At 40.1% G+C, this 27,502-nt stretch overlaps 4 protein-coding genes across 5 annotated transcripts; 2 read left to right on the top strand and 2 right to left on the bottom strand.

Annotated features, from left to right (window-relative positions):
* Positions 1 to 696: 696 nt before the first annotated feature.
* Positions 697 to 7,398, bottom strand: sec62 (SEC62 homolog, preprotein translocation factor). The gene is made up of 8 exons (XM_053628666.1): positions 7,243 to 7,398; positions 5,832 to 5,940; positions 5,644 to 5,749; positions 5,154 to 5,331; positions 4,921 to 5,016; positions 4,737 to 4,797; positions 2,655 to 2,774; positions 697 to 2,544 (listed from the first exon to the last, which is right to left on the bottom strand). Exons 1-8 carry the CDS (start codon positions 7,276 to 7,278, stop codon positions 2,075 to 2,077), a joined length of 1,176 nt encoding a protein of 391 aa, XP_053484641.1. The 5' UTR covers positions 7,279 to 7,398; the 3' UTR covers positions 697 to 2,074.
* Positions 7,399 to 8,561: 1,163 nt separating this feature from the next.
* gadd45bb (growth arrest and DNA-damage-inducible, beta b) lies at positions 8,562 to 10,735 on the bottom strand. The gene is made up of 4 exons (XM_053628673.1): positions 10,365 to 10,735; positions 9,696 to 9,797; positions 9,299 to 9,524; positions 8,562 to 9,008 (listed from the first exon to the last, which is right to left on the bottom strand). Exons 1-4 carry the CDS (start codon positions 10,406 to 10,408, stop codon positions 8,904 to 8,906), a joined length of 477 nt encoding a protein of 158 aa, XP_053484648.1. The 5' UTR covers positions 10,409 to 10,735; the 3' UTR covers positions 8,562 to 8,903.
* A 3,138-nt stretch (positions 10,736 to 13,873) lies between these two features.
* Positions 13,874 to 15,697, top strand: LOC128610692 (cocaine- and amphetamine-regulated transcript protein-like). Its single transcript, XM_053630110.1, has 3 exons — positions 13,874 to 14,101; positions 14,311 to 14,394; positions 15,590 to 15,697. The coding sequence occupies exons 1-3, from the start codon at positions 13,874 to 13,876 to the stop codon at positions 15,695 to 15,697; spliced, it is 420 nt and encodes a 139-aa protein (XP_053486085.1).
* Positions 15,698 to 16,167: 470 nt separating this feature from the next.
* On the top strand, positions 16,168 to 27,316 carry map1sb (microtubule-associated protein 1Sb). 2 transcript variants are annotated; one of them, XM_053628674.1, is made up of 7 exons: positions 16,168 to 16,350; positions 18,239 to 18,340; positions 19,866 to 19,948; positions 20,497 to 20,637; positions 20,760 to 23,901; positions 24,162 to 24,370; positions 24,742 to 27,316. In XM_053628674.1, the coding sequence occupies exons 1-7, from the start codon at positions 16,197 to 16,199 to the stop codon at positions 24,895 to 24,897; spliced, it is 3,987 nt and encodes a 1,328-aa protein (XP_053484649.1). In that variant the 5' UTR covers positions 16,168 to 16,196; the 3' UTR covers positions 24,898 to 27,316. The 2 variants fall into 2 exon arrangements, with proteins under 2 accessions (XP_053484649.1, XP_053484650.1); XM_053628675.1 differs by having other exon boundaries at positions 24,165 to 24,370.
* The last annotated feature ends 186 nt before the right edge of the window (positions 27,317 to 27,502 follow it).

Genomic DNA, 27,502 nt, shown 5'->3' on the forward strand with positions numbered 1-27,502 from the left:
GTGGTTTCCGAAACCAAGACATTAGCAGAATATCCTTTAAGTCTTCTAAGTTGGGGTATAAGTGGATCGGACTTGTTTGTCCAGAACATCCCACAGATGCTGGATCGGATTGAGAACTGGAGAATTTAGAGGTCGAGTCAATACCTTGAAATCTTTGTCATGTTCCTCAAATAATATGCATTCCTCAAACGGGGTGCAGTATACTGCTGAAAGAGGTCACTGCCAACTGGTGACTCGGCGACAAGGTCATTGGCTCCCGAGGCTCAGTGAGCCTCGGGAGCCAATGACCCTGTCGCCGATTCACCGGTTGTTCTTCCTTGGACCACTTTTGGTAAGTACCAACAACTGCATAGCAAGAACACCCCACAACACCTGCTGTTTTGGAGAAGCTCCGACCCAGTCGTCTAGACATCACAATCTGGCACTTGTCAAAGTCACTCAGATCCTTACCATTTTTCATGCTTCCAACACGAGATAATTAACGTTACTCACGTCACCTGTCAGTGGTTTTAATGTTATGGCTGATCGGTGTACTTTCCATAAATAACTTCCACACTTACACATCGTGTGAAAAAGAGGATAATCACTGATAAACTATATATTTTTTTTTATATGTTTCCCTGCTCCATTACACACGTTTGTATTCTGAGTGAATACGTTTCATCAGATGACGTAATGATTCATGAAGTTCAGTCCTTCTGCTATTGGAAATATGTTTTATTATTTTATACAGTTATTGCAGTGAGATGAGACAGTGATACAGGGATCGTGTCACACACTCCTCACGCACACTCTCCACATGATTTCATACTTTTTTTTTTACTTGTACACATTTAGAAATATGAGGCAACGCTGCATGTATTAATACATTATTATAATTACTAACACGCAACAGGCCGACATTCGGGTTTATATCTATAAGGAAATATTGATTTAAAAAAAAAAACAATAATAATAATAAACACCTGCTGGCATGTGGGCATGACGTCACAGAGCGAACAGAAAACACGAATACGCAAATGAATATGCAAATGAAAATGAGACAAATACAAATAGTAAGAAGAGTTGAAATAGTTCATGGACTTTGTCGTTAATTTACCTACGCCATTGAGCCAGAAGATTAAACCACATAACACACTCCATCAAGTGTGTGTGTGTGTGTGTGTGTGTGTGTGTGTGTGTGTGTGTGTGTGTGCGCGCGCGCGCATCACAGACAGCAACATTATATCATGTGCACTTCAATAAAAATAAGTTAAGCGGTCATGATAGCTAAATAACTCGTACTCTGAAGTGTGGGAACGTCTGGTTTAGGACACAGCCATATGAAGGCAGAAGACAGGTTGCCATGGTAACCGTTACACACATGATGGCTAAACTGTTATCTGGGACGTGAGGGACCGTTTTGATTTTTTGTTTTACTGTAAAACAGGAAGTGATGCGTAAAGCCGATGTCCGAAACTACAGATTTGGCACTAACGTGGGACTCTTTCCACGTCTCGGAGCTCTCATCCGGTGCCCCGGCGACCAATAGGCCGCAAGAAGGAATCCGAGCGGTTACTTAACGGCTGTGTGGAATAGAAATGTGGGCGGGGCTTGGATGATGCTTACATTTACTTTGTCATGTGATCACCAAAAAGAACCTGCTGGAACTGCATGTGAGAGAGAGATGTTTACACAACACACACACACACACACACACACACACACACGGTAGAATAAAAACATTGGTCCAAACTGAACATGATTATATTGTGTGTGTGGGTGTGTGTGTTAGATTATCTGATATAAACACACACACACACACAAACACACACACACACAGAAAATGGAGAGTCTATGCTAATTACACAATTACACAAGCAGTAAACACAGACACAGCGTGTGTATTTGTACGAGCATTCGTGTGTGTTTCTTTTTTTTCTTTTCTTTTAACTAGGAAATAAAAGAAATCCAAAATGGCAGCCAGAAGCCATGTTCCGGCTCTCGGCGTAGTTGACCTCTTACCCCCGTGTGCGTCTGTAGTGGAAGATCGCAATGTGCGATGTGATGGGCGAATCTCATGAACGTTTACAGTTTACGTCTGGTGTGGTTTGGGCTCCGCCTCTTTTTCCTCTTGCTCCTCCTCTTCCTCCTCGTTGTCGTCGGTGTGCTGCTCGAGCTCGTCGCGCGTGATCATCTCGAAGTCGTTTCCGTTGCTGTGCTGTGAAGCGTCGTCCTCTCTGCGCTCGCTGTCCGAGTCCGAACGCCGCTCCGCTTCCTTTCCCACCTCCTCTTCCTCTTCATCCTCCACTTCCTCTTCCTCCTCCTCCTTCTTCTCACCGTCCGATTTGTCCTCGCTGTCCGATTTCTGCGTTTTGCCACCCTTGCCCTCGGACTTGTCCCCCGCGCCCTTCTTGCAGCTCGCCCTAGGGCCCTTGTACTCGTGCGTGTAAATGGGACGGAACGAGTCGACGAAGCCCACGTCCGCGGTCAGATTCGGGAGGAACCAGAAGTGGTGGCGCCCCCCAGTGACCAACCAGATAATCAGGAATAAAATACAGCGAGCTGTAGAAAGAGAGAGGACATGGCAACCCGGTCAGAGAGAGAGAAAGAGAGCGAGAGAGAGAAGAGAAATGTGTTATTAACATGATATAAAACAGGAGTTACAGTCTCACCGACAGCAAGGAGGAGGATGCTGGCAACGAAGCAGCCTGCACACACGCTCAGGTAATACACACCCACCCTCATCTCTGCCGGCCACAGGGGGAACAGCGTCGCAGCTATCACCGCAATCACTAACACACACACACGAAATGATTATAATCTTCCCAGCAGGTCGTGTTTAAAATAACCTGTTCAATGATACTTTATTTAATTTATTTCTATAACGTCTACAAAAGTAAACTATAAATAATTTTTTCATTAAAAAACAAACTTTCACTTTAACTTTAAGATAAAATTTCATTTAAAAAAATAAATAAAATAAAAAAAATCACAATATGTCAAAAGCATATTAAGGCATAATTTATCTCCCAGCTCTAACTAGAACGTGTATTTAAAGAAAAAAATAAAACAAATGGAAACCCCCCCCCCCCCCCAAAAAAAAAACAGGAGAGTAAATAACAATAAGGACGTGAAGAAAAAGAAACGAGGACGGAACAAAAGATGAAAAGACAGAAAGGTGAAAAATAGGGATGCACCGAATGTTCGGCAACCGAAATTAAGTGAAAAGGCCGAATAAATTTGACAGAAAAATGACGTGTTTGATGACATGACAAAATAGCCTAGCAACCAGAGTGAGACACGCGGATGTGGGGGCACGCGCGTGCACGAGCTACGTGCTCTTCGGATGTTTACTGTGGACACGTGCGTTTGTTTTGTTTCTGTTCCGGAGCATGTTTCTGTCACGTCGCGAGACGTAAGGGAGTAGAGTACGGAAGCAGGTAAAGACGTATTTATTTAAGGGCAGGCAGACAAATCGTAATCCAAAAAACTTAGTCAAGACAGGCAAAGGGTCATCGGGCTATCAGCAAACAGGCATAAACGGGGTAAAGCAGGAATCAAAGTCGCGATCACAGAAGACAGGGTCAAAACACAAAACAAGAAACATGAACTAGTACTATGGACTGGGAGCGGAAACACCAGCGGGGACTGAATTAACTAATTTATAGTTTAAACTAACTAAATCTATCAAGGAACATAACATTAACAACGTATCTAACTATACTATATCTACTATAATACTCCGCGAGGTGTACAGGGACGCAAGCGGTATATATCCCCAATATAATCAGCCGTATAGAATTGAACAGAACCATTTTTTGCACTTTTTGTTGTAGGCTACAGTGTGTTACATTCTTTCAGCAGTCAGTTATAGGCCTAACATAGGCTATTCAAGGGGGGTTCAAAGATGACCACATAAAAATATTTTTATTTTAGGCATTTATTTATTTAAAGTTATATTGTGCCTTGTTGGTAGCCTATGCCTGCTGGAATGAAAAAAAAAGGTTCAGTGTTAAATAAATATTTTGAAATTGTAGTTTTTGTAATTGATATTTTTCTTTGAAAAGAAAGACAAAATAGTGAAAAGCACATTTTGACTATTTAATTTATGCAATGGTGAAAAAAATGGCAAAATAAATTGAAAAAACATGTTCGGCCAAGTTTTTCATTATATTCGGTTTCGGCTTCAGCAAAGAATTTTAATTTCGGTGCATCCCTAGTGAAAAATGAGGCAGGGAATAAACACGTGCGTGAGCGAGGGGGAGAAAAAGAAGTGAAATAAGTGAGGAAAAAAAAAGGACAAAGATGGATTTATAACTAGATTTCGCAGAGTGGATGGATATGGAGATGTGTTTATTAAATAATATAAAGTAAACGACAGATCATAAACTGAATAGAATCAGCTGATTTGATGTTACTACTTTAGTGTTAGATTTTATAAATGAAACTAGGAAATCAAGTAGACGCTACACAGCTGAGTGAATGCTACTTCATCGCTCGGAAGACATTCGCATACCAAGATGTGTGTATATATTACATATATTATATATATAGTGTATTGTAGAGACATCTTTGAGACTCATGATATATTTTGAATAACTGAATGAGGGAAGAAGGGAGTGAATATGGAGAAGAAATTAGGGAGTGAATATGGAGGAGAAAAAAGTAGTGAATATGGAGTAGGGAACAGAAGAAGGTGACTAACGGTGTGTTGTAAATGAAAGGTGACCCTCTCCAGCTGTACAGTTACGTACCCAGAACCAGTCCCATAGCAAAGGTTTTAAAATGGACCGGGTCATAAATCCACACATACACCTGCACAAAGAGAGAGAGATCAGAGTGTTTAGACTGTAAGCCCAGTGTGTGTGTGTGCGCACACTGGTGGTTGAGGAGATTAAAGCGCTATATAAATGTAACTGTAACTAACTAAAAGAGAACCTCATTGCCATCCAGAAACAGCTGATCCTCATGAGGCTCCAGTTTAAACTTCTTCTTAACCTCCTTCTTCTTCTTCGGGGATCCTGGACTTTCATCCTACACACACACACACACACACACACACACACACACACACACGGAGACAGAGACAGAAAGAGACAAGGTTTCAGAACACCATCTGACAGAAACCACAACTGCTCCTGATATTTCAGAATGAACACTTCAACACTCACGCTCTTTTCCTTCTTGCTCTCTGTGGCCTCAGCATCTTTCTTCTTCTCTTTCTCCTTCTTGCTCTTCTTCTCCTCCTCTTTGCCCCCATCACCTTTCACCTTCTCCTTCTTCGGGTCTTTCTCCGGTTTCTTCTTCATCACCTTCAGAGCTCGGTGGAAGAACTGCTTCTTCAGGAGCCTGTGAGAGAGATGAGTCCCATCATCAATCCCACTACCAACAACACCTGTTAATGGAGTCGGTTATACTCGCAAAGCTGTCACCAAAACAATCTCATCTAATTAGCACATCGGAACAGATCTCAGTTTACAAGAGCCTCAGAAACGATCCCTACTAAACAGGGCCTACAAAGCAATCGGTTCTAATGAGCACCTACACATGATACCGAAATGAACCCGTTTGAGGAGTGCCACATAACAGAGCTTATCTAACGAGCACCTTGGAACAGATCCAGTCTAATAAACACCTCTGAAGGGATCCCATCTCACTCACCTGTTGCAGTAATCCACCACAGACTCCCTGGTGGTGAAAAAAGCTTCTTCGGGTTTCTTTGATTTGGCCCATTTAGAGTCAAGCAGACAGTCCACTGCTTTAGATGCTGAGAGACACACACACACACACACACTCAGTAAAGCACTACAGAGCAATATAGAGCAGCAGCACAGAAACACAACACTGACCTATGAAGTAGTCGACACGATGGCCCATCATGTTAGTGGACTTGGTAGGGCAGTTAAAGCGCAGGTATTTGGCCACCGCCTTCTCCTCCTTGGTCGGCTCGCTCACCTCCTGGAGTCAAAGCAAGACAATTTAAAATCCACCGCAGACGTTCCAACAGTGGAGAAACCTTCAATCCGCAGGATCTCCTCGAAACAGCACACTGAAGAGTGGAACTGATTCACACAGCAGTCAGCAGAAGTTGAACAGAGATAAGCTAAGCCACGCCCCCTCATGATAAAACCATATCGCTGACTCTTACTGACAGAGACGAGGTATAAAGACAGAAATCTCCATCAGTCTCCAGCTTCGAGTCGGTAAAACACTCTGAAGGAAAGTCACATGACGGCCAACTCACACAAACTCTGCCCACATCCGCACAAATGAACATTTATTCTCCGCTGGAAAAGGGAACAGTGAGCGAGTGTGAAGATGCACAGCCAGAAACACCAACCATGTTTACTCCTAACAAGCTGCTACTGTAGAGCAAGACATGCCCCTGGGGGCACGGCATATACACTACAGAGCATTTAATTGGACGAACACAAGACGAGTACAGGATGAGTCATGAAAAGATTGTAATTGTGTTCCGATGTGAAGTACTATTGACAATTCTTTGTATTTTCGTCATGTTGGTGTTTACATCAGTAAGGAACAGATGCAGGAATCTCTGTAGCATTGATTTTCATTTCAGGGCCATTTTAATCTTTTATTGTTATTATAATATCAGAAGGAAATGTGCTGGAGGTAAAAACTCTCTGTATCTTCACCTGTCAGGACGCTGTTTTATCCACACTGCAGTGATGTAAAGACATTAAATGTTTAATTTGGATCAGAATAAACCGTGGAGTGTGTGTGTGCGTGCGTGCTGAGGACGTTATCCCACCTGCCAACATGGCACCTGGCTCCATAATCATCACAGCTGCTCAACTTTCCACATCACACACCTCTGATTTTATACATATACATATATATATATATATATATATATATATATATATATATATATATACACACATACATATATACACACACACACACACACACACACACACACACACTCCTCTTTATCTCCTGATAAACAACGAGTTTATCTAACAGCATTTAACCCAAACCAAAGCCTTCCCACTTTTCCTCTCTCTCTCTCTCTCTCTCTCACACACACACACACACACACACACACACACACACACACACACACACGTCTCCAAAATGGCCAACTTTCCTCTTAGTTAGCATAGCCGGCTAAAAACAGCTCACGCGCTCTGAATTCACATGACAAACCAACGCAGAAATAAACTCCGCCGGGACGAATACAGGGGTGTTCCAGTATAAAACGCGCTTTTTGTTTTAAATAAATGTGAAACAGTTCACCTGAATTCGCTTCTTGTGTCTCCTGCGTTCCGCCATGATGCTAAAATTTTTCCCCCTCCGACCAACGTGATCACGTGACCAGATGATAACACCGCGTCGGTGTGCTTGTACTTGCTATGACTTCTTCCTCGTCGTTACATCTTATTTACTGCGCTCTCTACTGCCACCCACAGCACCACGGCGTCTATCACACACCGACTGTACTGTAGCAGTACTGTATATATGAGCGGACGTCTTAACCTGGGGTTTAAAAGTGAAATGAAAATGTCTCTGAGGCCCTCTAGTGGCTGGCGGCAGTACAGTTTTTAACCCCGCCCACTCCTAGGTTAGTGAATGGGAAAAGTCCCAATTCCACCCAAGTCCATCACCAATGTTAAGTTTGACCCCATTAAGTGAAATTCCATAATATTTAAAGGAGAAATCCCTGTAATTAGCTGTGTTAAAGCATACCGGATTTCGAGTTAAGCCAATCCCGTTTGAAGTTAAGCCACACCCATGTGTAGTTGGCTCTGCCTGCAGAAATACATATTTGAAAATCATTGCGAAAAGATTGATAAAAAATCCCGATTCCTCTCTGCGACTGTGTTCAAACAGTGTCAATGTACACACTGTTTGTACATTTTGTGAATGTACAAAAAAGCACATACTTTACACTTTCCCCTCTGTTTATCTTTATCTTTATTGTTTTTATATCTCTTGAAGTAAAACAGTTTTAAAATTACATATAATTATTAAACAAACGATTATTTTCATTCAGGCAAGTGACCTGGGGTGGCCATTTTATACCCCTCCTGCTGAGGTGGCCATTTTATACCCCTCCTCCTGAGGGGGCCATTTTATACCCCTCGTCCTGGAGGGGCCATTTTATACCCCTCCTATGGGGCAGCTATTTTATACCCCTCCTCCTGGGGTGGCCATTTTATACCCCTCCTACTGAGCCGGTCATTTTATAATCTGTTTAATGATGAAATATATTCTATACACTAGTAAAGTTTGTATTATTGTTCTATAATATTATTAAAAGAATAAATACACAGCATTTGTTTTTTTTTGTTTTGTTTTTAAGTTTAAACATTTATTTCACATTCAACATCAACGTTCGCATGTTTATAAATAAGAGAAATATTTTACAGTGTGATAGTCAATATGACCGGAAATAAAATAAAATCTTCCTGTTGAGGAAAAAGTTTATATATTTATGAAATCTTGAATGCAGCACTGATATAAACGCACATATAACGTAGCTGTGTCTTTATTCTCCATCAAGTCTGTTGCTGTAGTTTAGAGCATAGTGTTTGTCCAAGAAATCTTGCCGTAGTTCAGTGTACAGAAACTTTGTCATTTAGGTTATAAGGATTCTTTGATTTGTTTTCTCTGATTGCTAGTGATAAGCTAATGCTAATTTATGCTAGCATAGATACAAGATTCAGGGTGGCATTACAGTAAATACAGAAGTAGCACGGCCACTGTAAACACCAAATAAACCGCTGCTTTTTCATACAACAAGATAGAGCGCCACAGCGCCACCTATAGGGCAAAATAATATCACACAAAGGTTTCTCCGTTATCCACAGCACTCGTGTGCAGATCGTTCTGTCCTCACGCATTCCCGAGGTCTGACGCCTTAGTTGCAGAGTTAATTACTTGTGTTCGGTTGCTCCTCAATGCTCGTGAAGGCTGATGTGAGGAATCCACTGGTTCTTGCAGAGGTTCTCCCTGCAGAACCGACCCACTTCACTCAACTTCTTGTGTTCAACCTGCAGGTTCTGGACAAATGCATACCACAGATTACCTATCAGAGTTAGCGATATCAGGGCAAGTTAGCTTTCACACACTGATTTTTACTTCAGCTGTTGCATTCTCAGTGAAATTAAATATATTCAATCAATAGTTTCACTTTGCAGCCTTAGCTAGCATGCTAGTAACCGTACAGATTAGCAATAAGTCATTTTTTAAATGGGCTGAAGTTAGCATGATGCTAAGTAGCGCTCATAATCGTTTGATACTGTTACACGACCTATTAGCTACATTCTGCAGCACATTAGCATTAGCTCACCGTAACCAAGATGCAGTGCAGATCTATGGGTGCCTGGGCAGGCCCTTCAGAGGTGGGCGGTTCTCCCAGCGTCTCGGCCAGACGTCTCATTCCGCTGACACGCAGTGCGTCGATGTGGATCTCACGACAGAATGCCTGCAGGAGCGTGAAGTGGATCTGCAGGGCGACATCACCCTCGTGTTCCTCATCAGCTGCTAGAACACACAGAACCACACTGTCCGGATCCCTGCACAACAACACACACACAATATTAGTTTGCTCTATATTAGTGATAGTTTATTAATGTATGACATTAATGTTAGTGTGTTTGTTAGTGGTTGTGTGTGTGTGTGTGTGTGTGTGTGTGTGTGTGTGTGTGTGTGTGTGTGTTAGAGGTTGTTGCAGTGATGAAACTCACACATTCAGCAGTTGTGCAGCTTCGTAAACTCCAAGCGTGACACAGTCCTGATGCCTCGCTGCTGAAAGCAACTCCAACAGAGCATCAGCCACACCCTCTGTCCTACACACACACACACACACACACACACAGGGATGAGTGTCAACACTAACACATATATTTTTCACTCTTACAGTGAAATATTTACAAATGAATTTTACTCTAACATCATAATAATAATAATAATAATAATAAATTTACTCAACAAATTTACACACAAACACAAACTGTTAAATTCACAGTAAATAAATAATAATAATATTAATACATTTGTTATTATAGTTAAAGTGACAAATTATTATAATTATATTTGACTGTTTATAATTGTATTTCTTTTTATGTAGATTTATCACTTAATAAAACCTTTAAATTTTGTGCGAAAAAAAATCTTAAATCATAAAAAAAAGATTGATAAATAACCTACATTTTATCGCATACAGTATTCCATTTAATAATAATCGTTTAGTTATTAGGGTTATTGTAACTATATTAGACTGTTTATAATTGTATAATAATTCTTTACATCAATTTTGTAAACACAAACAAACAAAAAAAAAGAGTACAGGTAATAGGACTATTTGAAAAATAAATAATTCCATGCAAATTATGTTGATAAGAAGTCAGACTTACTGTGTGTGAGAGCAGCTGCAACTCCTAACATCTCCGAGAGTCATAATAATAATCCAATAAAATCAAGTGGAGTTTCACAGAATTAATAACTCCACAGTGTTCCTCTCACAGCTGTCTGTCTCTCTGGAGCTGTCTGTCGCTCTCTTATACCTGCAGCAGTGGGCGGGGTGAAACTACAACTGAAACCAACTTCACCTTGATGTGTGTGTGTGATTAAATTAAATCCTCCAGGCAAATGTTAAAATAATCATCGTTATGATCAGACTGATGAATCAGTTCAGGGCTAAATATCTCATTAAATATGAAAGATGTTTAGAGTGAACTGAAATAATGAAATAATAATAATAATGAATAATTATTCAACAATATCATGATATGATCAGTAGATGTTACACCAGGCTAAACAAGATAACAATTTTAATTTAAAAAAATGCATATTGTGATTAAATGGGATTAAATTATAAATCCTTAAAGTTTACAGAGATTTAATAAATTATTATCTATTTTATTTATATGATTCCTTTTTCTTTAGAAATATTTCAGGCTTGTGAAGAAGCTCTGGCTGAAATGTGCCATAAAAATTATATTTTAATTTAATACTTATATAATTATAATTTCTCCTTATATTATTTTTCCACTGCAGGATCTGTGGGAACAATCCACACACACTGAGTTTGTTCATATTATTTAAAAAAAGTGCTTGAATCTTGAATAATTAAAACGTATATTATTATTATTATTATTATTATTATTATTATTATTATTATTATCATTATTATTATTATTATTATTATTATTGTGACGTACATTGAAAGCGTAAATATTCTTAGTGTCTGTATCACTGCGCCCCCTGCTGTCCAATATCAACATCACACATATTAGTAGCTCATTAAAACTCCCAAAACAGCGTTTGTGTGTGTGTGCGTGTGTGAGAGCGAGAGAGAGAGAGAGAGGGAGAGAGAGAGGAGTGTGTGATGTGTGTGTGTGAAGTGATGTCCTTGATTAACACGAATCACACATGTTTTAGTAAAAGTGTAAATATGAATCGCTCATCAATAAGCAACCTGTCACGTGATTGCATACTGAAAAGAATAAAACACTGACAGGTGACACACAGGTGATCAAGAATGAAAATGATTTATGTTCATCTCACACACTCCCGTCTCAGGTTTAGGGAGAGAAAAAAAAATGTGCAGTGTCACAGTCCGCCATTTTGTTTTCAGTCAAACGGCCATGAAAGTTCAAGGTTACAAATAAAACGCTGAAAATGAATTCATGCTGTTTTTGTGTGATTTATGAACTACATGATACTGATTATTCATCTCTATCCTCTTCATCATCATCATCATCTCCATCCTCCTCCTCCTCCTCATCATCATCATCATCTCCATCCTCTTCATCATTAACTCCATCATCATCATTATCATAATCTCCATCATAATCCTCTTAATCATCATCTCCAACCTCTTCATCATCTCCATCCTCTTCATCATCCACTTCATCATTTCTATCATCAACTTCATCATCCTCATTATCATCATCATCAGAAGTAACACACCACTGAAAATAAACTGAATTTTGAAGCTTTGTAAAGAAACAGTGAGTTTATTTTCATATGAATTCAGTCTCTTTTTTTAATGTTTTATTACATATTTGATCTGAAAGTAGGTGTTTGTTTCTCCAGATGAATGTTTGAGCAGAACAATGCTGTATTGATCATTAACTGACGGATTAAGCTGAATTAGTGATGAATTGTTCTCACCTCACTGCTCTGATGTTAATCTGATGAACGGAGCTCAGAACCAACGGCCGGTTTCAGCGACTTTCATTCACACTCTCACCAGAAAATATACCTGTATAAACATGGCCTTAAAAATAATAAATACAATTATAGACTCTAAAGCCCAGTTAACTGTGTGTTCTTTTGTTTATCTAAACCACAGGGCTGCTAGAGTGCTAGCTAATGTTAGCAAGACAGAAACAGGACTAGCAGTACTCTTACTAGGTAGCTAATATTATCAAGTGATTAAGCAGAATTGTTGGGTTTGTTAAAATATGTGTGAAATTATTAATGGTAATTATGTTAATTTTTGATATTTTGATTTCCTGCCATTGAGAAATTTACCTCAGCACTGCTAGCTAACAAGCTAGTGTGCTAATCCTCATAGCTGCAAATGTTTATGCAGATGTTGACGGCAATGTTCTGTAAAGAATCTCAGTGTCACATCAATGTATTTTATTTCGTACTTTATTTCAAGAAAAGTATAAATATCTACAATTTACAGAAAAGGACAGACAACAGAATTGTAAGGGATTGTAATTTTTTTGCGCGTGAAAAGGCTACAACTTTTATGCTGTTGTGGTATTCGGAGGAAACACGGCATAAAGTCATAAAGTCAGCTGCTGCTGTGGCTCATACCCGAAAGATCGCAGTCATGAAAAACAGTGTATATTCATATTTCAGCGGTTCTGATACAGTGTCCACAGTTAAACAAAAATAAAATGTAACTGAATTAAATTATATGTTGAAAATGTAAAAATTCCTGCAGCACCCTGCTGTGAGATAAGACATTACGTAATGCATCACTGAAAATTATGGAACAGCGTGCGTTTCACCTCTGGACGTGTTCACATCCTGAAGTCTGAGTAACCAAAGTCTGATCACTGAACACCTGTGACCTCCATCATCTGCCCCCCTGACCCCAATCACACCACTGTCAATATTGACCAGGAGAAATGTCCTGCTTGGGTTAATGCCTCCTGTTTCTCTTTACAATATTACACTTTAAACTAAAGAGAGCTTTACGCTCTGATGACACTGTCATATAACGCTATAATCACTGCGTATTCATCACTTCCACATGGTGTTAATCAGGCAGAAGTGTAGGAGTGACTACTTAACACACAGACAGCACACATGCTTGTTATACAGTATGTCTAATAACACATTTTGCGCTTTAGTTATGTACTTTATGTTTATAAAGGGTTAACAAAGTCACAGTTACGATTCCTCATGTAATTACATGTAACTGAAGCACTAACGTAGATCCTTTAGTTTGTTTTATTAACATTTTATTGGCTATCAGCTGCTATGGTGAGGACCAATTAGGTTTCAGCATGAATGATGAATGATGTTCAGTGGATCTGATATAATGATATTTTATTATATTTTATAATATGGTGAGATTGTTCCGAGATGTTGTACCGAGATGTTGTTTGAGGTGATAATTTAGTTTATCCCACAGCACTGCTAAGTTCTGGATTGTGATTGGTCAGCAGGTGTTGATTAATGTTCTATAAAAGCAGCTCTGACAGTAGTGCAGCTGCTACTAGCTAAATCACAGTTTTACTTATAATTCATGCGCTCATTCTAATATGTTATCATTTCCATAGTAACGGCTCATCCACAGCGCCGCAGTGTGTGTTATTCACGTACTAACCACAGCATTTTCCTAACCCCTAAACTGTAATTGGGACATGGCCCAGGTGGAATATCTGAATGACAGGTGATGGGTCAGAATGAATATTTTATAACCTGGCATCAGGGCGGGTATAAAGAGTCGCAGCGCTGGAGCACAAGGAGCATTAACACGATCTTCATCACCATGACCAAAGTCTGCCTCGTCCTCATCAGCGCCACCTGCTGTCTGTCAGCTGCTCTCTCGTGCTGTGATGAGTCGCTCGATCGGCGCTCCGTACACACGGCCATCATCAAAACCCAACAGGAGAAAGACCTGGTGAGAACACACAATCACACATACACACACACACACACACACTGAGAACATGGAGACATTACACTCACACACGTTACTCACACACTTGTACAAATCTGATTCATGAGCTTTGGCTCGTGGGATTTGGAAATTGTTCTTGACGTTGTAAACGTTTCTGTGGTTTTCTGTGTGTGTGTGTGTGTGTGTGTGTGTGTGTGTGTGTGTTTCAGATCGAGGCTCTGCAGGAGGTTCTTCAGAAATTACAGAACAAACAACTACCAAACACCACGAAGAAATTCGGCCAACTTCCCTCTGTAAGAAAACACTACACAGATACTGTTTTCTGATTGGCTGATAGCAGTACAGTGTGTTCTGATTCGATGAGAGCAGAACAGAGTTTTGTGATTGGATGAGAGCAGTATGGTGTGTTCTGATTGGATGAGAGCAGTACAGGGTATTCTGATTGGATGAGAGCAGTATAGTGTGTTCTGATTGGCTGAGAGCAGCATGGTGCATTCTGACTGGTTCTCTCTTCTGTCTAGTTTGTCTCATTTAGTGTCCTTCTTTCCTAGTTTCATTCTCCCCAGCCTACAGCTGTTCCCTAGTTTCCAGGTATTCCCCAGTGTCCTTGTTTTATAGTTCCCTTGCTCCCTAGTTTACAGGTTTATAATCACAGTCCTTCTTCCCTAGTTTCTGGATGTTCCCTAGTTCCCTTGTACACTGTGATGTGTTTGTCTCAATTTCTTTTCTCGCCTACTAGTTTTTCCTTGTATTCCCTAGTTCCCCTGTTGTTTTGTCTCCAGTGTCTCTAGTGTGCTTTTTACGTGTTGTCTAGTTTTCATTCTCCCTAGTTCCCTTGGTCCCTAAACAGTGAATTTATCTCAGTTGTTATTAATTGGGTTCTTTGTTAGGCTGCAGAGCTCTGAGTGCACTACACTCTCATAAATAAAGGTCCCAGTTAGAACCAAAAAGGGCTTTTCAGGCTGATGCCATAGGAGAACCCTTTTACGTTGCACAAAGAACTGTTAACTCTCAGGTTCTTTTGAGATTCATCTATTTACTGGTGTTTTAAAGTATCCGGAAATGGTTCTACACAGCAGTGGCAGAAGGAACCATGTTATTATAAGTTCTCTAAAAAAAAAAAAAACGTAGTTAATGCTTTAAGGAACCAAAGTAAGGTTCTTAAGAGTGATGCCAGGAGAACTTTTTCCAGTCCCATGAAGAACCTTATAGGGTTCACTTTAACCTGTTAAGGGATGAGACCTTGAAGAACCAATACACTGCACTGAAGAACGTATAATGAACCATAAAGAATTTCTTTAATCTCCAAAGAACCATATAGCTCAACTCAAGAACCCTATACAATGAAAAATGGTTCTTGACAAGAAGAAGGTTCTTTGCAGAACTGATGGTGCTGTAAAGAACCATTTAAGAACCTTCATTTTCAAGAGTGTACATCATGTTACTCTGTCACTTCCTCACTTTTTTTAAATTTCCTGTTTCCTACAGTGTGATGCGGGTGAACCGTGTGCAGCACGTAAGGGGGCGAGGGTGGGCAAACTGTGTGGCTGCCCCCCCGGGACCACCTGCGACTTCTTCATCATGAAGTGCGTCTGAGGAAGAAAGCCCTACACATCAAGAGTACTTCTGTATTGTTTCGCTTAAAGTGAAGTGTACACTCCTGCTGTGTTTCCCTTAAAGTGAAGCGTACACTCCTGCTGTGTCCTGTACACTACTGTACTATTCTCATGAAGGGTATACTTCTGTACTGTTTCCCTTTTCCCCTTATAGTGTACACTTCATGACCAACAATAAAAGAAAGCTGTCGTTTACTACAAATTGTCTCACTGCATTTCTGTGTCTTAGAGAGACAGTGAGAGAGACAGAGACAGAGAAAGAGTGTGTGTTTAAGTGTGCTTAAGGAATGAGAAGTGCACTATTCACTGCTGTGTCACACATGTATAGTTTAAAGTGTTAAATCCTTATTATTATTATTATTATTATTATTATTATTATTATATTATTATTAATGACGCCCCCTTATGGCAGTTAGCTAATTTGAATTGTGTAAGGCTGCTGTTATTGTTTTCTGTGTGTGTGTGTGTGTGTGTGTGTGATGCCATCATCCTCAGCAGAACCTCCCATCATGGCGGAGGAGGAGCGCGTGTCGCACCCCGGCTTCATCCCCGCGCGCTACTCGGCTCTCCTCATCATCAGCGCGACTCCGGAGAGGAACATCTGGGACTTTATCGCCTCAGAGATACACAGAGGTAAAGAATAATTATAATATTTACTGCAGTCCTGGAGTCCTGTTTTAGAGGTATATTTTTGGCTTTTTTTTTGTGGCGCATGAGGGTGAGTATGCGGTTACACACACCGGGAGGAGAGGAATAAGAGCGTCTCCCTGCTCCCCGTGAGCGTGCAGACACTCACCCCCGGGTTTGTTTACACATTTACATTTACACTTTACATTGGATGTATTTTTGCGGTCGGTGCGTCACGCGCAGTGCCTGGAAATCTTCTCCTCATCTCTGTTTTCTCTCATCACACCCTTATTTACACTTCATGTTTCATTTACTCTTTATATTTACGTGCACGCGCGTATTCATGTCCATGAATAAATGTAAATGTGTAAAATGTTCCGGTATTGTCGTGTATGTGTGCGATGCTTATGGGTTAAATCCAGAGCCTGTCCGCATGAACACACACACACACACACCCTCAGGCGCGTTAAATCCACACACATCAGCGTCTTGTGCAAAAAATCCTGCAGTGTCGCGTCAGCGACATCCAAAAAAACCGAAAATGGCGTTATGACGTAATAACCACCTCTATAAGTACTTGTACCCTACATTAAATGGTGAACAAAAAAAACAGTATAATATCTCGAGTTTGATTCTTTTTTTGGGGGGGGGGGGGGGTATTTAGTCTTTACATAGCCTAGTGCAACTGTCCAATGAAATGCAGGTTTCAAAACTACTGGCACCCCCCTAACAATTAACACTACTTACCTTTCAATTAGAGAGAATAACAGGATGGCTGTAATATCCAGCAAAGGTTACGGACACTAATCCGCGGCTTTTGCAGCCTCTTTCATGCATGATATTTTCATTTCCTTGTTCTCAGACCTCTCACACCACTGCTTTTCATCAGGGTTCAAATCTCCAGGTTGAAATATTCTGAGAAATCACTAATTTGGTTCCTGTAGCCATTTCTCTATTGATTAGTTGATGTGTCTGAGTTGATTTTCTTGTTAAAATCTCGGTCTATGGCCACGTCGTAACCTCCTGGCGGAAGCAATCAGGATTTATGGACTCCTGATATTTAGCAGAATTTGTTAAGTTATGCTGTCATATCAGTCAAAACAGCTTCACGGCAAAGCTTCACTTGTGTTCTTCCTTGTATTCACTCCTCTTTTTTGATGATGCTGATGATGACCATGTTTTTCCAAAGAGGTTGAGTTTTGAATTTGTACTGAGAGATTTTTATCATTCATTTATATTTTAAACATTCATTAGATTAATTTTGCTTATGATTCATTTTGTATAATGCGCTCGTTCTAATACGTTACAGTTTCCATAGTAACAGCTCGATCACAGGGACGTGTACAGCGGACGCTCCACTGATACATGGATTTTCTAAAGTCGTTGTAAAGGTGAAGTTTTCTGTAGGGAGAAATGTGTTTATGTAACGTTTATGGAAGGAGTCTGCAGTGTCAGCACTTCGTAAAAAAGTCAGAGGTAAAGCTGTAACTTTAAGTTTTCCCACATCTTCAGGACAGAGGAGTTTACACTTCTTTACTGTTTCTCACTAACACCACAAACTGTGATTATTCTGAGAGAATAAAGAGAGAGAATAAAGAGAGGGAATAGCGAGAGAGAATAAAGATAGAAAATAAAGAGAGAGAATAGAGAGAGAGGCTGGTGAGGGAACGACTGTTTATAGCTGCTATAACATAAGTGACAACAGGAACTAACCTTTCTCGCTGAAATTAAATATAACTATAAATGGATAAAAAGTATGACGTTTTTTAATAAACCAAAAATTGTAATCGCTGGTGAATTTATTTTATTTGAGGATTCTAAACTGTAAATATGATAATATAAGAATGTACTCAGTGTAGTTGTGGTGTGTATGTGTGCGTGTATGTGTGTGCAGGGTTGCGGGTGTGGGATGTGGATCTGACGGTGTGTAATTTGGATGAAGAGCTAAGAGTGTTTGTGAGTCGTCACTCCTCTCAGAGATGCAGTGATGTTAAAGGTGAGCATGCACACATAAAACACACACACACACACACACCTTGTCTCCACAGTTTACCTGTACTTCTGCTGATTGACTTCAGCAATGACATCATCTGTGCAGCCAAGACAAAGCTCTGCCAACATTAAACCAAAAAAAAAAAGACAAAGATTGCCCTGTTTATTTTACGTAAGTATGTATAGACGTGTGTGTGAGGAATTTGTTGGTATAAAAATAACAATATGGCATACAAAGGGGAAATATACAAAATAAAAATATAGAAACATGTAAAAAGCATAAATAAATAATGAAATATAAACACTGTAATGGAGAAGGATTACAGCACAAACAAGTGATTTAAATAACTCTGAGTCGGACATGAAAGACGGTCGTGTGGTTTATTACTCAACAAAACAGAGCTGCTTTGTGTGTGTGTGTTTGTATGTCTGTGTGTGTGTGTGGTTCAGGAATGTTTCACATTCACATAACAATGACGCTGTTGTTTACTGAACAGATCTGATTGTGAGATGTGAATGTCTGTGTGTGTGTGTGTGTGTGTGTGTGTGTGTGTGTGTGCTAGGCTTTGGTTGTGTGTTAAAATCACTGGAAGTTCAGGAAGGAAGTGCTAACGACCGATCGTTCAGTGGCAGAACATGACTCTCTCACCATGTCCAAGTTTTTTATTTTCCTCAAAAATCTTTACAAAAAAAAACCCCCAGTCCATATGCTTGATTTTTGACCTTTGACCCCATGAACGTGGATCCAGGTTGAACAGGAAGTGTGGTTGTGAAAAAGGAAGTGGAGGTTGTACAACCTCTCCTTGGGACAAAGGAGAGAAGAAGTCGTGTTTGAGAACCAGAAATCGAAGTTATAACACCACAAACACGCAAAGGTCTGATATGCAGAAGGTCACTGTACTGTTTTTCTCCGTAATGAAAAAAAACAACAACGTATCTACTCGATTTGTTATGTAAAGCTGTTATTCGGACGCTTCAACGCTTTATACAGATTGTGTTTACATACGTGTCCAGGAGCAACGTAGTGTCCAGCTTCATCTCCTTCACTCCAGCTGCTAGTGTTTATTCTGCGTTTTTTCTTAGGTTTCAGCCAGAATGATCTGGCTGTGCTGGGAGTGTACTGATTTCATACTGAAATAGAGGGTGGAGTGAAGTGGCACTGGGGGCGTGTCTATAAAATGACTGACAGGAGGCCCATTCAAACATAGACAAGCGTTCTGGAAAATTAACTCCGTTTTCCAAACAGGTTTCTCTACCACAGAATACACTTGTGCTGAAGTCATGGCTTAAACCTTTATTTATTTATTTTAATCATGTTCTAGATATTTTTCCAGGTTATTTGCACATGTGAGAAATATCTGTTGCACATTTAACACACTTGGGCTGATAAACTGAGTAATAAACTGAACCTATATTATTGTTTTTTTTCTGTTTCAGTGTCTAATCTGTCTCTAAAATCAGAGTGTTTGATTAAGAAATGTCTCCTGATCAGTGTGTGTGTGTGTGTGTGTGTGTGTGTGTGTGTGTAGGTCAGCGGATATTGGAGCTCAGTACGAGTGTGTTTAGCTGCAGAGTTGTCTTCAGTCCCTCAGAGGAAACTCTCTACTCTCAGGTTTGTTCAGGGGCTGATTAATAAACAAGCTAAATTTTATTCCAGATCCAGATGTGAATGTGATCCAGATTTTATTTGAATAACAGAATCCAAGTAGAAATACTAGACTTGATAAAACTCGATTTTGTAACTTTTTGCATTGTGAAAATTTGAACAATTTTGTAATTTCAGGATCAGGAAAATCAACATATTGAGATCCATGGATTTCAGCATTAACCGCCTGTATTTGGCTGTATTATTTATGGTCATGTGACAAAGTTTAACCAGTCAGAAAACAGCTGTTTCAAATTTTGGCTATATGAATAACTAAAGAAGCAGATTCTACACATAAATATCCATTTTAGAGTGATAAGTCTGTAAATACATGAATAACTAAATAAACCACTTGGCAATTCACACACACACACACACACACACACAAACATTTTATACATTAATAAATTTCTTTGTTTTGTTTGTAAGGATGTACACATTTACACATTTATTTAGGTTCCAGAAAACAGTAATTACTATGACTTTATCCATGATTAGCATGCTAATATGTGCAGATATATGGCCTGATAACGGACACGTCTCAGCACAAGCTGCTCGTGCTGACTGGACGCTCCCTGGAGGACAGCGGGGACCTCGTCTTACACACCGGACATTTCACTCCAAACCACTTCATTCAGATCTTAACAGACGAAGAGGTCCATGAAAAATTTTATGTTTTTTAACTATTGATTTTTTGAAAAATGAGCCAAACTGTCAAATCTTTTGACAAAAACAGATTATGATGCACTGACTGTGTTATTATTTTTGCACACAACAGATTCAACATCAACTGAACTCTGCGAGTGTGACAGGAAAAGCAACCCTCACCCTTAGCTGCCCGAAGACTGGAACATGGAAGAATTCCATACTCGGAAAACACAATTTACAAGATGTAATAGACATTAAGGTGAACCCTTTAATGGTGCTGCCAAAAATGGATGGCCTTCAGGAGTTCACCAATCATCTCTGCGAGAACATTGAGCCACCATCGCCTTTTGATCTACTAGAACCCCCAAGCACAGTGGGGTTCCTCAAACTCTGTCGTCCCTGCTGCTACATATTTCCAGGCGGGAGAGGGGACTGCGCCTTTTTCGCCGTCAACGGATTCAACGTCCTGGTCAATGGTGGATCGGATCCACGGTCTTGTTTCTGGAAGTTAGTCAGGCATCTGGACCGTGTAGATTCTGTTCTTCTATCTCACGCTGGGACTGATAATCTTCCAGGGATTAATAGTCTTTTTGCAAGAAAGGTTGCAGAGCTCGAGGAAGATAATTCCTCTGACTCAGAGAAGAAGGAAAAATGGCAAAAAAATCTGATCTCTCCAGAGTTGGGCGTCGTTTTCTTTAATGCACCAAAAAGGCTGAAAAAAATTCAAGGTGATCCAAACGTGCTGCGAAGTAGTGATCAAGCAGGCTTTACTTTACGTCATTTGGAGAAGCTCAAGATCTCAGCAGAACCACTATTTCGCAATTCGAGCGGTCCCATAGAACCAGTGATTCTGTTTCAGAAAATGGGAGTCGGATGTCTTGAGCTGTTTGTCATTAACCCGGTTAAAGGCAGCAAAGAGTTTGAGGACTTCATGAACCGCTGGCCTGAAAACAGTACCAGTCCCAAAGGTTCGGAAGTTCCCTTAAGTTCTCTGGTGTCTATTTGCACTTTACTTGTATGGCATCCTGCTAGCCCACATGAAAAGATCATTCGAGTCCTTTTCCCTGGGTCGACGCCACAAACAAAGATACTGGAAGGTCTTGAAAAGCTGAAGCACCTAGATTTTCTCAAGTGCCCTGTAGTGTGCTCCAAAGATATCGAACCAAAGGCAGAAAAGAACCCAAAACGAGCTGAGAGCCAAGATAGCCTCAAGTCTGGCATCAAAGAATCCAGGTCAAGCAGTGCCACAACAAAGGAGAAATCAGTCCGTGGGTATCCAGAGCCAAAAGACCAGGTCAAGGTCAAGTCTATGAATGGTGAAGAAAAACCGAAGACTGTTGAAATTGGTGTTAAGCCTAAACTGAACAAAACCATTGCAAGGAAGGAGTCTTTTAAAGCCAACAAAAAAGATGACAGGAGTACCATGACAGTGTCAAAAAAACAGGAAATCGGACAGAGGAAAATGTCAGGCAAAAAGGATTCCCCTTTGAACAAACAGAAGAACGATGAAAAGACTGAAGAAAGAAAAAACAATTTGATGGGAAAAGAGGCCAAGAAACTGGCTCCAAGGTCTGCATCCCCTTCTGCAGACCCAAATAAATCTGCAAGTGCAAAGAAAAATGAAATGAAAGTAAACAACGGGACAGAGGACAGAGTAAAAAGCAATAAATCTAACAAGGAGCAGCAAAACCAGAAGCTCTCAGGTGATGTGGGGGATCCAAAACCCTCAGAGATCTCTTCACCTGAGGATTTGACAGCAGAGTTTCTGGAAATGGAGAAAGAGCAGTCACATGAATTGTCTGCTAAAATTCCTGACATCCCATCAAGGAAGGAATCAGGAAGTGAGGACGATCCAAAAAACATCCATGTGAGTCCAGAGAAGTCTTTAGATGACATACTGAATCCTGTCAAGTCCACTGAGGCTTCGGGAATTGTCAAGACTCCAAAGAGTGAGCACAGTGTAAATATGGACCTTACACCCACTGAGTTTAACTGGCTTGATGGAGCTTTGAAGGACAATCCACCCAAAAGTGTCCAGGACGAAGTCTGCATTAGCCCAGATGAGAAGACCTTGGAGTTGAGTCCTCCAAGATCTGGTCCAAACAGTGCTGGTCATACACCATATCACCTTTCCCCTGAGGAAACTTGGGCCTCCAGAGACCGCAGCAGCTTAGTAGCTAAGATGTGCTTGGGATCAGACAGCCAGCAAGGAGGATCGTGTAAGACTTCAGAGACTGGATGTCCCAAAAGTACTCAAGAGAGCAACTCCAGTTCTTCTAAAGAGAAACACTCCAGTTTCCTGTCTCTGAGCTCTTCCAAGGACATTATGCCTGATATATCACCCACAGTGACCACCACCACCCACTCATTGCCTGCCGAAGTTAGCTCACCACAATCCACTGAGGTTGACGAGTCTTTATCGATGTCCTTTGAGCAGGTGCTTCCTACGGTCAGTGAATCCACAAATGAGGATGAGATGTCCTACTCTAATGGACACTATGCAGATCCTGACTTCAAAGTAGGCATGTCTTTGTCTTTAAAGATGGCACATACAAAGAGGGTGATGAACGATGCCTCGGATGGACGTCCTTCTGGACCACAGAGTCTGATGTTTGATGCTCCTAATGATGTCGACCTTTGTTTGGTTTCTCCCTGCGAATTTAAACATTTTAAACATCTAGAGAAAGATCAGCACACCCTTTCACCAGGACTTATGGCTACCAGCCCACATGACTTCTCAGATGACAGCGATCACTCCCAGGAAGTGGTGAAGCCCCTGCACCAGGCATTTTTCAGCAACAAGGCCACTCACCCAGCCCAGGAAACTCCTCTCACCTCTGCTAGCGACTACTTCCCCACTGGCTCGGATTCCGACCCTCAACCCGGTCTGGAGGAATGCCCTTCTATCACTGCAGACGGTGCGTTAGATTCTGATGAGGAAGCGGGTGTACACTGCTCCTCTGAGAACTTGAACCTGAATAATTCACCACTTCAGGATCCTCTTCCTGTTCCTCTCAAAGATATCCCTCCTCTTCCTGCCCAGCCTGGGGCCTGCATGCCTGATCCTGGGAAACTCGGTAAAACAGGTTCAAAGAACAGGAAGCTGACTGTGGTTACACAGAGGCTAAGTGCATCTAGCACTTCGGCACAAGCTAGCAAGAGCAGAACAGGGAGTCAGACTGGATCGGTTGGGAGTCTGAGGTCAAATTCTACTGCAGACACTCCAGTTTCACGTTCCTCCCATTCTGGTGCAAAAAGACCAACCACCACAGGTAGGAAAAGATTTATGAACAAAATACCAAGACGGTTGGTTTAACTAATAACTGTTGCAGGACATTACTTGAATACTTCCACTGAGCTAACTACAAGATATGAATGATCATGTCCTGTAGTTCCCTCAGTGTAAGTAAATCAGATTATAACATTTAATTCTTGTTAAAAAATGTTTGCAGTCAGTCACTGTTTCCTGTAAAATCCAAATACAAAAGGATCAATTAGCGCTTGTCTAACTGGTTTTCTCCATAATCACCAGCAGGTATCAAGGGCATCACCTCTGTGTATTTGGACCTGGCGTACCTCCCATCTGGAAATGCAGCATCCACTATTGATGTTGAATTCTTCTGCCGTTTGCGATCATCCTGTTACATTATAAGTGGAGATGACACTTTGAAAGAAGACATGATGAGACCCATTCTGGATGCTTTGCTAGACGGAAAGTCTGTTTGGCCTGAAGATGTGCCGGTGAGTTCACACTTACCGTGATTATGGTTTCTTACCTTAAGGAGAGACAGGCAATAAGAAGGACAGTCAGTAAGAGATACAGCCAGTAAGAAGAATAGGAAGTAAGAGAGACAACCAATAAGAGAGACAACCAGTTAGTGAGCCAACCAATAAGAGCGCCAACCAGTAAGAGAACCATCCAGTAAGACAGGCAACCAGTAGGAGAGCCAGCCAGTAAGACAGACAACCAGTAAGAGAGCTAGCCAGTAAGAAAGACAATCAGTAAGAGAGACAACTAGTTAGACATTCAATAGGATAGCCAGCCAGGAGGGTTAAGGATACTAGGCTAAGAGTTTATCTGCATCTCTGTGCATGTCATTTCCTGTCTGCAGGTGACGTTAATCCCCACATTTGAGTCGATGATGATGCACGAGTGGTACCATCAGACCCAGGAGAAGCAGCAGCAGCTGGGCATCACAGTACTGGGTAGCAACAGCACAGTGGCCATGCAGGAGGAGACGTTCCCTGCCTGTAAAGTGGAGTTCTGACACACGGTGATGAAATAACAGGAAGAGTGGGCGGGGGCTAAACACAACATTTAATTTTAAATAATGTTTAAAAAAATCGGCATAGTGTAGTGTATTTGATGGTATAACACACACTAACACATACTAACACACATTCACACTAACACACCTTGTTAAGGGGGTGTTAATGAGCTGATCAGGTTCTAACAAACACTAATGTACGCTATTACACTAACCACTATCCAGTCTTATTAGAATTTATCCTGTGGGTTCTAGGTGGTTCTAGGTTTAGCTGACATTCTAGTGAGTACACTAAGTAGGAATGAGTTCTAGGGTTTGGGACAGAGCCCTAAAATAGCTGTTGTTTTATTAAGTACACTAAGTAGGGATGAGTTCTAGAATTTTGGATGGAGCCTTAAAACTATGGAAGTTATAATCAGGAATATTATAGTTAATTCCTGACGTAGAACCAGGAAGTAGAACACAGGAAACAGGAGGTTTTTGACATTTCATTATCACACATTGCTGTGTATTTCACATTTACACATTTAATCTACATTTGAATCCTTTCATTGATGTAATAAACACCTGCAGCGTGTGTAACAGTGTGTTCTTGCATGTGGTTCCGGTTTGTTTGTTTAAGATTTTTTAAAAATCGCACAAGTATAATTCAGTTTAAGAAGCCAAAGTGTGGAAATAGCTGTAGACTGGAAGGACACGCATGTGTGAGAGGAACCTAGAAATAAGGACATTCTGATGAAGAATATTATTAATATTATTATATAGTAAATAAAGAATTAATCTTCCGGATGCAGATTGAAAAAGGCTCCAATCATGAAGTTAGTGTAAACAGGTTCTCATTTCTCCTTTTAGATAATAAAAAAACAGCTAATTACATCTCTGATTTTCCAAAAAATCCATAAAGCACACATTAGTGAAGCTAGCTGTGTATATTTGCTGTGAAATGTCATGATTAGGAGTGAATAAATGATTACTGACTTAATAAATGATATTGTATTTAAACCGCTAGCAGTCTGTTACCTGTGTGCTGTGCGGAGTTAAAGTTCATTACTTCCCCATGGCAAAAATTTATTCCTCTAAATAGAATAATTGTGTTCATCATCTAAAACATTTTCTTTTCTTTTTTTTTCACTTGCTCCTGATGTTTTATTGTGCTGCTCATGTTATCTGAACATTCTGCACAGTTCAGAGACATGTCCTGCTCTAACACACCTTGTTACACTTGGGCCGCTTTAATATATTATAGAAAAATACGCCATATTGTCATTCACCCTGTTTTTGTTTTTTTTAGTTAGCTGACCACTTTGTATCTAACATTAATAATAATTCATTTACATTTAGCTAACTCACACTTACGCCACGTCTCCATGTGCACATTCAGTCAAGCTAAACTTTATGCAAATGAGTCACGTTGTGTCTAGCCAATCAGACTTTTAAATTTCACTTCTAAACTTCATACCATATCATACAATACAACATGATTAAATCCGTCATGAATTTATTATATTATTTGGAATTATTTGAAAGAAAACACCAGATTACTAGTTAGCATGCTAGTCAGATTGCATAAACTAATGTTATCTAGCTAATACCGTGGTTTTACTGTTGTTGTTTTTTTTGGCATATTTAACATTAAACAGATGATCTGCTCTTCTCTGTTTACCTCCCTAAAGAAATGTTCAATACTCTCCCATTTTGTTTACCATAACAATCTATCACATCTATGTGAGCTGAGGTACATTTTGCTAGTCAGTCTGTTTTTTAGCTAGCTGGATCAGGTTAGCCGACTAGTTCTTTTAACTTAAGGTCTAAATGTAGACTTTTTAACACTAAAATGACCAATATCACTATAAAATTATAAACCCATGGTTAGAATTGTGTAGCTAAATAACACGTAATACATGGATATATAACATTTAACAATGTGTTAGAGCAGGACTCTTGAAGCACTTGGAAATACTGAAATTTGGAAAAAAATTAAAGATTTATAATCAGGTCCTGAGTGTTTGTGATGTAATGCTGCTGCTGTGTGTTTAACTGTGTGCTGTAACTTTCTCCTGCTGAAACACAGGATTTTATTTGGAAAGAAACTCCACATGGGCACGAGACGAGAGGAATGTGTGTAATATAAAACAGAAAAGTGCGTTATACTGATTTGTTATTAAAATACAAATTTAAAATGGTTTTGAGTGGTGTCACATCCTGTTCTCTCACCTCATGTGTCTGAGTTATTAAAGGAAATGAAAAAATGTTCTGTCTGTCGACAAGATGTTTGGGTTTTGTTTTTTTTTTAAAGAAAAATGCATTTTGCTCAGAAGGTCTGAATGTAGAATTAATGAAGAAACCTGTAATCTGCAACAATTTCTAAAAGATTTACTACAGATTTAGTGGCTAATAAAAATATTGTTTCTCCGCTGGCTATCAGTGTCATCTCAAGAGTTATATGAACATTTTTTAAAAATTAGTACGCTCTCTTGGTGTAGTCAAAGGATATACATTTTTTTAATGATTATTATAACATGGTTTTATGTCCAGTGTTTAAAAATATCTGTTTGAGTTTAAACAAAACACAAAAGATTCCGCAGAAAAGTGTCCGAAAACTCTT

The sequence above is a fragment of the Ictalurus furcatus genome, chromosome 7 (genome assembly GCF_023375685.1).
Source record: "Ictalurus furcatus strain D&B chromosome 7, Billie_1.0, whole genome shotgun sequence".
NCBI lineage: Eukaryota > Metazoa > Chordata > Actinopteri > Siluriformes > Ictaluridae > Ictalurus > Ictalurus furcatus.